This window comes from Sus scrofa, chromosome 5 (genome assembly GCF_000003025.6).
Source record: "Sus scrofa isolate TJ Tabasco breed Duroc chromosome 5, Sscrofa11.1, whole genome shotgun sequence".
Lineage (NCBI taxonomy): Eukaryota > Metazoa > Chordata > Mammalia > Artiodactyla > Suidae > Sus > Sus scrofa.
In genome coordinates this window covers 27,123,104-27,138,681 of record NC_010447.5, presented here as the reverse complement: position 1 = coordinate 27,138,681, position 15,578 = coordinate 27,123,104, and the positions used below count along the sequence as shown (strand labels likewise).

At 38.5% G+C, this 15,578-nt stretch overlaps 1 protein-coding gene across 12 annotated transcripts in view; it reads right to left on the bottom strand.

Annotated features, from left to right (window-relative positions):
• MON2 (MON2 homolog, regulator of endosome-to-Golgi trafficking) overlaps positions 1-12,584 on the bottom strand; it is a 120,628-nt gene extending 108,044 nt beyond the window's left edge. For 5 of the 12 annotated variants that reach the window (XM_021091923.1, XM_021091925.1, XM_021091924.1 and 2 more), the window contains exon 1: positions 12,036-12,561. In XM_021091923.1, coding sequence (XP_020947582.1) covers positions 12,036-12,146 — 111 coding nt within the window. In that variant the 5' untranslated portion in view covers positions 12,147-12,561. Of the gene's footprint in view, positions 1-12,004 lie in introns of all 12 variants that reach the window. The other 7 variants (XM_021091927.1, XM_021091929.1, XM_021091935.1 and 4 more) reach the window with 4 other exon arrangements.

Sequence of the window (15,578 nt, the reverse complement as noted above, 5' to 3'; positions counted from 1 at the left end):
CTGCTTAAAGCAGGTCAACTTTCACTGCTCACAACTAAGAAGCCTAATGGATACACCAGGACTTACTCCTACAGCTTTAAGAAATGGAAATGTTCCAATTAAATGAACATGGCTACTAGCAGAAAAATGTAGTTAAAATAAATTACTTCAGGTAAAGATTACTGACTTTCTGATTATTTGGGGGCAGTGCATATTAGAAACACCAGAAGCTTAAAAAAAAAAAAAAATCCTGATGCCCAGGTTGCAATCCATTGCAATTAAATCAGAATGACTGCAAATAATAATGTAAGCAAAAGATGGTAAATAGATCTGAGGTGATAGTGACTGAGACGGTAAAGAGTGCTCAGATTCTGGGATACACTATGAAGGTGTACAAACCGTAACAAATTTACTGCTATAAAAACACAGTAACATTGAAATTTATTAAGTATACTCTGTTATATTCAGACACTCCATCTCAAACTCTTAGGTACTGCCTTACAGAGCCAAGTGAAATTAATCTGTGGTTCCTGAGCTCTTTTCCCACATCTTTTTCAAATGTTCAATCTCTCTTCCTCCTCACTACAGCCCTATGTACCCTGCATATGCTCAAATTCAACATTTCATTATATTTCAGAATCAACCGAGGTTGGTCAAACTGAATCATCATAATAAATACCAATGTAACTGTCCTAACTTTCTACATTTACTTTCTTTCTTTTCTTTCTTTCTTTTTTTTTTTTTTCCCCTGTCTTTTGTCTTTTCAGGGCTGTACCTGTGGCATATGGAGGTTCCCAGGCTAGGGGTCTAATCAGAGCTAGAGCTGCCAGCCTACACTACAACCACAGCAATAGAGGAACCGAGCCTCGTCTGCAACCTACACCACAGCTCACGGCAATGCCAGATCCTTAACCCACTGAGCAAGGCCAGGGATTGAACCCTCAACCTCATGGTTACTAGTCGGGTTCTTTAACCACTGAGCCATTACAGGAACTCCTTCTGCATTTGCTTTCAAAATCAGTGCTGTAGCATGCTGTCAGTAAAAGATTTCAAATTTGCCAGACACTATTTTGATTTCCTGAGATAATTTAAGAATTGAGGAGTTCGCTTATGGCTCAGCAGGTTAAAGATCTGGTATTGTCACTGTTGTGGCTCTGGTTACAGTTGTAGAGGTGTTGGTTTCCTGGCCCTGGAACTTACACATGCTGTGGTTGCAACCTAAATAAATAAATAAATACATAAGAGAACAAGAATTGATCCAAGTATGTATCACATATGTAAGTATAAATAAGTTATAAAGAAGTATATGTTTATCAAATGTTTTTATGCATATACACAATAAAGAAAATGATGAGTGGTTTTTTGGTGGGTTTTTTTTTTTGTTTTTTTTTTTAATTTTCATGGCTGCCCCTCTGGCATATGGAAGTTCTTAGGCTAAGGATTGAATCCGAACTGCACCTACGGCAATGCCAGATCCTATAACCCACTATGCTGGACTAGGGATCAAACACATGCCTCCACAGTAACCTGAGCCACTGCAGTTGGATTCTTCACCCACTGTGCCACAGCAGGAGCTCCAATGACCATTTTTTTTTTTAAGTAGTTCCAAAGTAATACACGTTTTAAAAGATCCTTAAGCAGTATTTTCGTTCCTCAACTCAAAAAATGCCCAAAAGAACTGTTACCTCAGATATAACTATAAATATTTCACGGCTCCTAATTTTTTTACATCCAACTTTCCACTGTCAACCTTTGAAATTGTACCATCTTATTCTCACAGGTACCCTGTGTTGCTGGAAAGTTTCAAAATCAATGTTTGATAGATCTTGTCCCCCCATCATTGCAGTGCTACTTCACACCTAGGACTAGCCAACATCTTCAAGAGTGCCCTGTATAAATAGAAGTATTCAAACTCAGATTTCCTTCTATCTATCAAAGACTGTCTTGTGAAGAATAGTCTTTAAAGTATTCCCTACTCTGATTAGACATTTATATAATCGCAGGGTAACTACTCACTTGTAAACACAGTTATTTCTTTTCCTGAATTGATCCACATAAAAAAAAAAAAAAAAGTTCCAGTTTTGTAGACTTGAATAGGCATGATACAGGTTACAGTGGGTAATCTAACATCTCCTAACATCCCCATTCCTGATGGCAATCTATGAGTTGGGAAAGAAAGCCGAAGTTTTCAATATGTTGCAGCATTTAATATTTGTTAGTCTTAAAATTAGTATCTCTCAAGAAATATTTTTTCTCTTTCTCAAAATTTTTTGCTTACTCATATAGACACACCCACCAGGGACTCTGAATATGGAAGTTAGTGATACAGAAAGGCAGAGACAAGAAAGAATGCTGACTCCTCTTTCAAGACCACATAGACTATCCTCGGCCTCACTTTTCAATAAGCCCTCTTCCTAGGCAAACTGAATCCTCTCACTTCAATTAGTTCCTAAACATTTAAGAGTCTAAATTATATTCCTCTTCCTTATCTGTCTCCTAAACTATAGGATTAACCTATATATTTAAAAGGCGCCTTAAATTCAAGATATTCAAAACAGGTTATCATCTCACACATACATTCCCAACTTCCACCTCAGCCCCAGAAAAACCTGTTTCTTCTTCCTACAATCTCTATTTTTCTGAACAGCAGCAGCAGCAGCACCTATCCACTGACCAGACATCTGGCATTCCTCCATCATCCCAAAAAACAAATCATCCACAAAGGATATGTAGTGTACTCTTTTTTTGTTCTCAAATCTCACTTCTACATCTTAGTTCAAACTTCTCATCTACCTAAACTAAGCAATTTCTCCACTTACAATTTTGTCCTCCGCCCACCAACTGTCTCAACTCTACAATGATCCCCCAGACCCACCTCTACTAATGTTCCTCTGAAGTGAGTAGTGGAAGGATAGCTTTAAAAGGGAAAACAAAAATCTCATGGACCTACCCAGTCACTGACAAATTAAAGTATATATGAATAAAAGTGGGAATAAACTCCTTATGTTTATAGCTCTTAAACTACAAAGCCAATAAATTCAATATGAGATTTTTTTTAATCTTTGCTGAGATTAATCAACTGCTAACAACGTGAAGACGGTGTAGATTTTTCTGATTTTTGGCATTCTTGTAGTACCAAGAGCAGGGAGAGAAATAATTTCTTCCATCACCTTTTTTTTTTTTTTTCTACAGCAAGTATCAAAAATCCCTTCCATCTTTGTGGGCTGTCTATGGTTTGTACCTATGGTTTATCCTATTCCTCTCATTACATGTCTGTTTCTCCATTCTAGCTAAAAGCACCATGAGGATAGGAAATATATTTCATTCATCTCCCCATATTCCTAATGTCTATCACAGTGCCCAGCCTACAGTGGCTATATAATAAATGTTCCTAAATAAACAAATGAAAAGTTCTAAACAGAAGAAAGGATTTTACTGCCCATTCATTGAAAAATCCAGAGGGAATCTGATCCAGAGATTCACAAGGTCTTCAGGGCTGTAGTTTTACTTCTCTTCCATTTGTCCTGATCCATGAGTAGGTTGATTCTAGATTGATCCTCAGGCTGCTTCCAATCTTGGCATTTCAGCCATTCTATGCCTCACAATTTCATTTGACACTATCCAGAAATAGAGAAAAAGTCTCTTCCAGAGGAAAAAAGAAAAAGCTTTCCATTTCCAAAACTCACTGGCATTATATGACTTGGGCAGAAATAGAGGCTGGGGTGGGGAGGGTTAAATTATACTATTCGGGAGTTCCCGTCGTGGCGCAGTGGTTAACGAATCCGACTAGGAACCATGAGGTTGCGGGTTCGATCCCTGCCCTTGCTCAGTGGGTTAACGATCCGGCGTTGCCGTGAGCTGTGGTGTAGGTTGCAGACGTGGCTCGGATCCCGCGTTGCTGTGGCTCTGGCGTAGGCCAGTGGCTGCGGCTCCGATTCGACCCCTAGCCTGGGAACCTCCATATGCCGCGGGAGCGGCCCAAAGAAAGAGCAAAAAGACAAAAAAAAAAAAAAATTATACTATTCAAGGTACCCTGAAGCAAGGAATGAGATTAATTCATCTAAATTCATAGGGTTGAAAATGAAGGAAGAGTGCAGCCTACCATTAAAGGAAGCAAGAGGGAATGGATGCTAGGAAGGGAATTAATGTCCACTATTAGAACTACATACAAATTATTTAAAATAATAAGTAATAATACTACTCCTCCTTACCAAACTTTCTATGTTCTGTGTGTGTGTGTGTATTAAACCACACCTGTGAGAGTAAAGCCTCAAAATGAGAACAAATTTACCAAAGGTCCAAATTAATTATTCACAGGATATAGTACAGAACAAAAGCTAAAGAAGAAATGTCAAAGTCAACTTAATAGCAACTTAAGGAGAATAATGTACTCAAGAGACACTAGGGAGGTATGAAGCTGACTGAAGACCTATGATTTCAGATGTCAGGTAAAACAAAAAAACCTAAAGTCAAGTCCTCACTTGGGAATACCTAATAGACCTAGAACACTCCCTAGAGGATAATATGCTCATAAAATACTATAGTGAAACCTATAATATTTTCTTCTGTAACATGAAGTTAGTCTAATACCCCAAAGCTTTGAAAAATATATACCTATATGGCATCCTATTTAAAACCTCTGGACTAAAAAAACAAAAAACAAAAAAACCTCTGGCTTCTAGGAAACATTCTATGATGACATCTGAAAGACTAAACTGTGGATTACATGTGGGCAGCTAAAAATATATTTGTGATATACAGTACCCCTTTTGTTCCTTCTTTAAAAATTTAATCTCCAACAAGAATCTAATCAGCAACTCTCAGATATACAAATGCTTTGAACCATGATGAACAGAAGGATAAACAAGATGCAAAACTGACCTTTTAGGAAAGAAGAAAATACTAAAATAACCATAACAGAAGGTAAAATATAAGAGTTATAAGTAAATAATTTATAAAATAAGCTTAAATGAAGGTTAAGAAAGCAGAGGAAAATAAACCTTAGCTTGAAAAGCCTGGGCAGGAGTTGCAACTCTTCTTGCTCCAAAAACCAGCTAGTACAGGGCACACAGCAGGTGTTCAAAAATTATTTCATAAATAAATGAATGAAGAAATGAAGGAAGAAATGAGAACATTATCTGTAAAGTTGGTTTATTCATTCAACAAATGGATACGCAACATTTAGAGTGGAATTAAATTAAAGGTGGGATTTTAATTTTTAAAAGATGGGAGGTGATTCCAAGCCAGCAAAAAGAATTCCAAAAGCCACAACATGGAATAGGGAAAGGAGTACAGCACACTGGAGAACAAACAGCAGGCAGCAGAGTTTGGCTGAAGTATAAAGACATTTAAGGAGAAGTTGAGGGTGTTAAAGGAAGGTTTAAAAGATCAAGAAGGTCTTAAATGCCATGCTGAGGAGTTTCTGAGGGTTTCTGAGCTGAATATTAATCTGGTAGCAACATACATTTGTGCCATTAATGCATACCAAAGACTAAGCAGGCATAAAATTAAAACCGGGAGCTAGAATAATATTAAAAAAAAATAGAAAAAAGCAGAGGTATGTTAGAAATTACAGAGCTGGACGGAACATCCGACAAAGAATACAAAGTAGAGAGAGTGGAGAGAGGAAAGATAGCCAAGGAGACTAAAGTAAGCAACAGTGATAACTACCAATAACAGAACAAATGAAACGTGGGGATAGGACAAGTTTTGAGGAAAAAAAAGTTCAATTACAAGAAGTTCTGTCTGAAGCATTTGCAAGATTCTGTGGTAAATGTGTTCAACAGACAGCTAGAAAAACAGTTCTAAGTTCAGTAAAGAGAACAAAGTTAATTCAGTAGCTTTAGGGGTCATCGGCATTGTAGTAAAACCAGAAGCAATGGATTTCATGACTTGGCTAAGGAGATGAGCACAGAAAAAGGTCTCAAAACAGAACTTGGGTTACACTTACTATGTAAAGAAAAAGAGAAGGAATACTGAGAGAAGGAGGAGAAACAGGAAAGTAGAGTGTTATACAAGTTAAAATGGGAACCATCAATAGTAACAAATGATGAGGCAAGGCAGTCAAATGGGAACAATGATAAAAATAAGTATGCTTTAAAGGCTTTGCAGCAGGACCAGACGCAGTAGAGACGGATGCACATGGATTCACATCCCAGTTCTTCCACTTTCTAGGATTACTACTTTTTGCAAGTTATTGAACCTCTCTAAACCAGTTTCTTCAGATCTGTAAAACTGAAATGGCATGTTGCAATAGTCAATGGATACAACCTTCCTAATATAGTAGAAAGACAATATTTTATTCAACTGTGACTTCAAAAAGATAAGGGCACTTTCTCACCCATTTTTGTATTTCCTATCATGCTTTACTCTTAAGAAACTAATAAATTTATATTAAATTATAAGAGTACTAGAAAAACCCTCTATTTTCTACATGGTTGAAAATAAGCTATACTTATATACAAGAAAAAAAGGAAAATTCTTCCATTTTTGAAGTATGCCTTCCTTTTCGGTTTTAGATATTAAGAGAAACAACATTTTTTATTTCTTCTATGTCACCAAAGCACAGTGCTAAGAAGACAGTACATTCTTTTTTGAATAAAATATGTTTTCACTGACCTTTGTTCTCTACTCATTTCCATGATAGTACAAAAATGGTCAAAAACTTAGTAAAAAATAAACTATTACGTTTCACACTTTAACAATAAATTTCAGCGGTTATGACACTAACTTTCATAAATACATAAAACATGTTTTAGACAAAAGTTTTTTTAAAAAACTCTCATTGTAAAAAAAAATATTCTTAGATTATACCAATAAGCTTAAAATTTTTTCCACAGAAGTCCTGGTGAAAAAGTTACTGCTTATATTACTCTTGAAGTTGTATAATTTATATTTACTTATCTAAAATATTTATCAGAAGAAAATGAATTTAATGGGACCTTAGGAATCTAATGTACCTTTTTTAGAATAAAGTCAACAACAGCATAAAAAGAAACAGCAGGGTCAAAATCAAAGATCATTAGCATGTCTACACAATTATCTAAAATTGCATTACGTAGAAAAGTCTTGACCAAAATGAGTTATAATTCCTTAAGACACTTATACTGTTCTGACTAGTGCTGACATTTTTTAAACAAATTGTGAAAGTTAATTTATTTTAGTATAAAAAACAAAGATCTATTCTTTATGCTAATGAGAGAAAGAATGCAATTCTTGAGCAAATTTCCCTAACCCATGTCAACAGGAAAAAAACTACAGTATTTTAGAGAATACTAAATGAAAACAGCTCCCAGTTAAACATGTAAACATTATCTAGCCCTCATTCTTCATTGTCATAAGGTAGGGAAAATGAGATCTTTACCCTGCCAGAGGAGCCAGCTGACTTGGGCCTCAGTTCCCAAAAGCTAGTTAAAGGGAGTACTCTCTCATGGTAAATAGAGGGCATCTCTCACCAAGGATTCCCCACCCCACCCGCAGCCAGCTAATGCATAAAAACACCAGACACCGAGGAACTCTACTACAAACACTTTTGCTTTTTTAGGCAAAAATCCCTACCAATAACTTCTATCAGTACTGACAGGTAAGAAGAGACTTAAGGTACATAGCCTGGGAAGACTACTTGTACTTTATTATACACACTCTTATCGATTCCACTTCATTAAAAAAGAAAGAAAAAATCCAACCAAAATCTTAATTCGGACCACCTCAATGACCTTCATTCCCTTGCCTCTTCTACCACCCACTCTCCGAACGTCATCATCCTCCAGGGCAGCACTACTTGGCAAAATGAAATCCAACAGCCCCACTTTAGTCCTAGTCCCTTTCCTTCTAGCTCTCTCACGTTAACTCCACTGCTCTTGGATTAAATTGGTCCAATTCAATTAATCTGCTATTAGTCTCTTAACCTTACTTTCAATCAATCAAAGTTGTCTTGGATCCCCTTCTTTGGGAAGCCAACCTAGATCTCAGGATCCATCAACATTTCAACCACTTTTCCTGCTAAGATTGTTGGCAGAATCACTCCTCCACTTCTCCAAAGTGATCCACTGTTCCCCTCAAACTTTCCACCCATCACTTCTTTCATCGCTAATTACTCCTAGCAACAAGCTTGTTTCCTATCTTAACAAGAAAACAGAAGCCATAAAGCCAAATTTTCCACAACTTCCTATCCCTCCAATATGCCCCTCATTCAAATTTATCACATTCAAATCCATTTTTTCTTTTTCCCTTCCTCAATCAGAAGATGATGTGTCCCTTCTCAGATAGAAAGCCAGGTCATACACTTAGGCCCTTGAAACTCCAGCTTTCTCAGAGACCTTGTTCTAGTCATGTATTTCCTTTCTCTTCCATATCCTTAACCTTAGTCTCTTCCCCTTTAATGCTATTATTTCCCAATGTTCCTCATTCAGCCCTGATGTTCTCATTCTACACACTTTTCTTGGTATATTTTATCTACTTGTATGGTTTCTACTAACATGTATAACTGATACTTTTAAATCTGAAATTCTAAACCTCCCTGTTAAGTACCAAACCATCACTTTCAAACACGTATAGGGCAGTTCCACTTGGATGTCACACACATATCTCAAACAATATTCACGACTACTCATTTTCCCCCAAAACATTTCCTCCTCTGGTGATTTACCTGGTTTCCCAAGCCAGAAACCTGGAGGCATCACAGATTTCCCTTTATAGATTATAAGAAAGGTCACTATGTCCTGGTTATTTTACCTGCTAAACCTCTCTATACTCTCTCTTTCACCCATGTCTACTACCATACTAGCAACTCTGTCTACCTCCACTGCTACCTCAATGCGGACAACCATTTCTTTATAAAATACGCTCTTTTTGCCTCAATCTCAATTCCTGCTAATTCCTCCCACCAGTACTATTATGGCAATATTACTAAATATCAATTTGATCATATTACTTCCTCTTAAAAATCCTTAACAGTTCCCAATCACTTTCAGCCTGAAATTTATTTTACTTGGAATACAAACATGTGCTACTTCCTCTGCCTAGAATGACCTCCCTTCTTCTGCTGACTAGCTTCTACTCATAAAGACTCAGCTCAAGAATTAATAACTCTCTTTGATGACACGTCTAGGCTCAATTAGATGCCCTTCATTTGTTCCTACAAAGTACTGCCTGCAAACAGAAATGACCAAAAAGGCTTTCTTTGATAAATATATAAACATAAAACCTCAGAGGTTACTGCCTCTGAAGGCCACTAAATGAATACCAGTTACATAGAAGAGATATTACAAAGCTTTAATATAATTTTTAAGATAAAGAAAAAAGTTTTCGAATAACTATTCCAGAATAAATTAGCTAGTGCACTTGTGCTGGGAAAAAAAAAAAAAAGTTACACCGCTGAAACATGAAGATTTATATTTAAGGAAAACAAGAATGGGGGAAAAAGAGGAAGGAATGTATTGCTGTTATTATTATTTAATTACTACCTTCATTATAAAATGACAGAATAGAATTGAAGCCACTATAAAAATAATTTAATATACAAACTGTTTTGCAAATGAAAACAATTAACATAAAGAAAACTATGTAGAAAATCCAAAGATAATAAACATCAGTAAAGCATTATCTGTTATCAATATTCTTCTGTTTTTCTAATAGATTTGAAATCTTTATAAATCCAGCTTATCATTCATTAAGAATAAAGTTAAGAGTCTAGCACTATGGCCAAAAAGATAGAAATTATTAAAACTTAAAGACTAAACACAGAATGTCTCACTTCATTCTCTCTTGTTGAAAAAGTAAAGGAGAAGGAGACAACACTTCCAAAGCACATACGCAGTTAGCATTGCAGTATATTAAGTTCTTGAGTAGGCATCTCAGTAATTCAGAATGAGTATTTCTCAGATGATATTTATAAAGATACTGGGAGAGTGCTAACTAGCAAACTAAAATACAGATGGAAAAGCTTCTTATACTTAAAAGGCTTTGCCTTAGTATCTACCACCCCCCCAATAATAAATAAATAAAACAAAATTTACCAATTCTTTTAAGAATAAAACCCAAAATATAGAATTGCTATCAAATTACCAGGGAAAACTTAATCCAACCAAAATATTTCTTTAAAGTCACGCTTCCCTCCTAAAAAACCATCACTATTAGGCAATTACTTCACTCTTGCTTTAAATTTATGACAGTCAAGGTTATTTTTCAATTTCTAAAGGAGCGCCCTAACATATAAGAAGTACCATTGGTTAAGGAGTCAAAGTTCTTACATCCAACAAATTCTCATGGAGAGTGTACTGTACACATAATTATCTATCAGAGATAATCACACCAAAAATTACTTTGCCATAACCTCAAAGATAGATGCAGTTATTAAATATTTGTTTAGCCAAGGTTCATGTAAAAAACTAACAAGCTTTATTAAAGTTTCTAGATTAGAAATGGATTGAGTTTTAGAATTTTGTCAGTTAACTTGGAATGCATTTTCCATACAAATAATAAACAGCAATTAAATTCCCAAGCTAGCCCACAAAGGCTGTAATATAGAGAAATCATTGTTTTTATATGGATTACAAGAACTGGGAATAGTTCTATAAATTATTATTAAAATTACAAATAGGATTTGACATTTTCTAAATGAGAGAGCATTTTCTTATATTTAAAACAGCCAGACTATTTCTTTAAAATTTTAAAACAGCCAAATAACCAAATTCCTTAAAATTCCTTGTTATAACTTCCATCTTAGAGAAAATAATGAAAATCAGTATCAAAGCAAACTATTAAATAAACTATTGAAGTAAAACATCATAATAAACTATTGAAATAAAACATCAAAATAGTCATCTTTCCAAAAGTGGCACATCCGGTTTCAACACTGGGTAATATTTGCTTACACTACTAAAAAAAAAATATTAGATGGAGTCCGTGGAAAACTGCTAAGACCAAGCACTTACGGAAAAATTAAGGTTCCTTAGAAGCCTAAAATCCAAATTTTATTGTGTAAGTTCTAATCACACAATCTTTATAATAATAGAGGCAAAATATTTAATAAGAAAATATTTCAAAATTCCTTGGTCAACTTTTAGAGCAAAAAGTAAAAGAAACTGCAGGTACCACAAACTACATCAAATAGGAATAAAAATAAAATAATTGTTCTTAAAAAAATGTCACTGAAATATCTTATTTTAGAAATGAGAAAAGAAACTAAGCAGCGTTTTTGAAGTTTAAGAGAAATAAAATGGCATCTAGGAGAAAAAGCCAAGAGTGACTAATGCTAACCACTGCAATTCAGGAAATATTTGGAGAATTTAATTCGTATATATTATTAACTTGGGCCTCTTTGATAATATGCTTTTCTGCTCTAATTATCTTCTCATCATAATCTAATAAATCCAGCCTTTAACTCTATTTTACACCTGAAAGAAAACTGGAGCTCAAAGAGGTTAAGCTGTGTTGCCGTATTGACAGCACTTAAATTCAGGTGTATTCTATTTGACTCTAAGCCTATTCTTCCCAGTAGTATACTGCTCATAACATGGCTTAACTTGGTTACTGTGACTCTTCAATATTTGTCCTAAGTGTCTCTGTATAATTTATAAATACTTCATGATACAGATACAGAGTTCAAGCTGCATGACACACGACAAGAAGGAAAGCTACTTCCGATTGAGTGATACATACTATAAACGTGAGGGGCAGAGACTGTACCACAACTATGGTTATTAGTTTTTGGAAGCCACAAGCATAAGAGTATCAATCCTGGCTTGGCCAGTTTCGAGTCGAAAAAAGCCAGAAAAGGGGAGGGTACCATCCACCTAGCTGAATTCTCTGAACTGGCTCACTCTGCGAACTTCATTCCTAAATCTGGTGGCTAGGGCAGCAGAGAAAATCAAAGCACCTCAGAGCTCGCCAAAGAAAACTCTGAAAACGCTTGTGAAATAACCCACCCGCTCGAAAATCTGGAAAGGTGAGGGCCAAATGAGAATTACACAGGACTGGAGGACAGGAGTGAAGGGCTGGGTCTAACAGGACCGGGTATGCTCACCGTGCCTGCTCCGTCGTCGCCTGAAGCTTACCTCCTTGACAGGTGGGAATTTCTTCTTGCATTCCAGGGACAAGGCCCGTAAGTCGCTCTGCATATTCTCCAGCAGCTTCTTAACTGCTTCGGGGCTGTTAGTGCCCGACATGATCCACCAAGCTCCGTGCCAATTTCTGAAAGGCGCAAACCAACTCCGACACCGTCAGCTCTTTGGAACCACAGGCAGCTCCGTCCAGGCACCTCCGGCCCTGGGGCAGTCCACCTCTTGGGCTCCAACGGGGCTCGACGGGGCCTGGGCTGCGAGCCGAGCGCCCCCCGCAGCCTCGTCGCAACTCCTCCGGCTCTTACCCGAGGGGCCCCCGCAGTCGCCCTGCCCCGTGAGTCTCCGCCAGCTCCGGCCGAGGAGCCCACAAGGCGGGCAGGTCCCTCTCGCTGACGCAGGACTGGCCACACGGGTTGTCACCAGCCAACCTGGCGAGAAGCTTCAGCGCCGGCTCCTAAGAGCCCCGAGACTCGCCGACGCCATTAGCCGAGTCGCCCACAATTCCGAGCGCGGCCGGGACACGTCAGCTGCACTTCCGGGCACCGTGGCCACCGCCTCCGCGGCGGCCAACCCGAGAGGCGAGCCTCAGGATGGGCGTGGCCAGAGGCGTGGTCACGCTCTGGGCGGGCCAAGATCAGGGCGGGGACGGTTTTCCCGACCTCTCCTGGCAACATAACCGGCTTAGGGCACAATTTCCCTCGAGATTCGCTTCCTTTTCCGTGACAAGCGTCTGAACAGAGCCCCGGTTGCCCCTTGTTGTATCTCTTTGCGCATGTTTGTGTTAAATTGTATTTCGGTTTAAACGGTTTGCTTCCTTTTGGATTAATCTTCATATGTCTTGTCCTTCTTCATTCCTGCCCTCCCTGGAATTTCGGGGCTAGGGGCCCACCCCAAAACAACCGTTAAATTTTTGCACTTCCTCCACAGAGTTGTACAAAGCATGCTTGGCGCACCTACTAAGGAGCATTCACTTATTTTCCTAATCTGTAAAATGGAAAATTAAACTGCCCAAGCCCTCCGGTGGTTTTCCATTTTACTCAAAGTAAAAGCCAAAATTCCTCCGTTCACTTACTTGGCGCTCTTCACGATCAGTCCCACCGCCTTTACTTAAGATCTGTATCCCCCGCTAAAAGGAAAATTTCAGAAATGTTGGAATTTTTTTTTCTATTCCCTGCTCTATCTCCAGTGTCTAGAACAGTGCTTGGCATATGATAGGTGATCAATAAATATTTGTTGAATGAATAACTACTCTAATTAATAAAAACCGAGTTTTGATGCTCAAATAAGGAATCCGTATAAAAGCCTTCATTAGCTCTGAAGTGCCAAATACATGTGAGGCCAAGATAAGTAGAAAAATCGGAGTTCCCGTCGTGGCGCAGTGGTTAACGAATCCGACTAGGAACCATGAGATTGAAGGTTCGGTCCCTGCCCTTGCTCAGTGGGTTAACGATCCAGCGTTGCCGTGAGCTGTGGTGTAGGTTGCAGACACGGCTCGGATCCTGCGTTGCTGTGGCTCTGGTAGGCCGGGGACTACAGCTCCGATTCGACCCCTAGCCTGGGAACCTGCATATGCTGCAGGAGCGGCCCAAAGAAATAGCAAAAAGACCAAAAAAAAAAAAAAAAAAATCGTCTGTGCTTCCCTGAAGATTCAGGTCAGTACACAGATTTCGCAGATACTGAGCAGGAAGCAAAGAAAAGTCGATGGAAAGCCTGAACCAGGGTAGAGGCAGGAGATGAAGAAATGAAAACCTTCAGACAACTGAACTGATGACACCTTTGCAAGATGGAAGACAGGGACCTCTGAGACTGTTGGTGAGCAGTGATGTGTGTTTGTAAAATAAGAAGGCCTTGCTGCACAAGTACTTCGTAAACTAATTTCTTTCTTTTTTTTTTTCCCCTTGACACAAAGCAAAGCAATGATGGGTTAAGGTGGCAGATGAAATAATAGTAGGGAGGTCCTAAAACAGTAGTTTGGATCATTGGTGCCTTTTTCACGACTTCTGGGAAACTTGACAGCTGTATAAAAGATGCAAATTTCTGGAGTTCCCGTTGTGGCTCAGTGGTTAATGAATCCGACTAGGAACCATGAGATTGTGGGTTCGATCCCTGGCCTTGCTCAGTGGGTTAAGGATCTGGTGTTGCCTGAGCTGTGGTGTAGGTTGCAGACGCAGCTCGGATCCCGTATTGCTGTGGCTATGGCGTATGCTGGCGGCTACAGCTCTGATTTGACCCCTAGCCTGGGAACCTCCATATGCCATGGGAGTGGCCCTAGAAAAGGCAAAAAGACAAAAAAAAAAAAAAAAATGCTAATTTCAGAGTTTGAGCTGTGGGGCAGTAGATTAAAAAACTCCAACTGTAGCAGTTCAGGTCGTGTAGAGAAGTGGCTCCATCCCAGGGCCACCCCAGTGGGTTGAAGAATCAGATGTGGCATAGGTCTTGGCGGAAGCTTGGACTCAATCCCTGGCCCAGGAACTACAATATGCCATGGGTAGAGTTGTAAATTTTTTTTTTTTTTTTTTTTGTCTTTTTGCCATTTCTTTGGCCGCTCCCACGGCATATGGAGGTTCCCAGGCTAGGGGTCAAACTGGAGCTGTAGCCGCCAGCCTATGCCAGAGCCACAGCAACGCAGGATCAGAGCCACCTCTGCAACCTACACCACAGCTCAAGACAGCGCCGGATCCTTAACCCACTGAGCAAGGCCAGGGATCGAACCCACAACTTCATGGTTACTAGTCAGATTTGTTGACCACTACACCACAACGGGAATTCCAGAGCTGTAAAATTAAAAAAAAAAAAAAAAAAAGATGTGAATTTAGGGGGGAAAAAAAAACCTTGGCAGAATATATGAATATGCTGCAGACATTATTCCTGAGGTCCCGGGGAGCTTTTAAAAATGAAACCTCCGATAACTGGCCTAGTAATCAAGATCCATCCAATGCCTTTTCCCATGTAGCCAATTTTTATATAGAAATTTAATTTTTTATTACTAGTAACTTTGGCTTGATTCACTCTTAATCATCTTAGAATCTTTTACATCTCTGTTATACATAGTTAGGGAAATGCAATCGGAATTCATTAATTAAAAACAACATTTATAGTTACTTGAAAAGCTAAAAAAAAAAACTTTTTTGGCCACACCCAAGGCATGTGGAAATTCCCAGGCCAAGAATCAAACCCAAGTCACAGCAGTGAAAACACCAGATATTTAACCCTTAAGCCTCCAGGGAACTCCCAAATTTTTCTTAATGTGTAGCAATTACCTATATCTAGTATTCTGTAAATTTCTTTTGAAAAATAAAAACTATCGGTTTTCCACATACATATACCCAGAGAGCTTGTACTGCCCCAGAAACAATGAGTGACTTTATGCCAAAACCAAATAAGTTAGGATTTCCCACTGTGGTGCAGTGGATTAATGATCTAGCTTATTTCTGTGGAGACAATGATTCACTCCCTGGCCAGGTACAGTGGGTTAAGGACCCAGCATTGCTGCAGCTATGGCTTAGGTCCAGGCTTGGGGGCGGCCAAAAAAGAAAA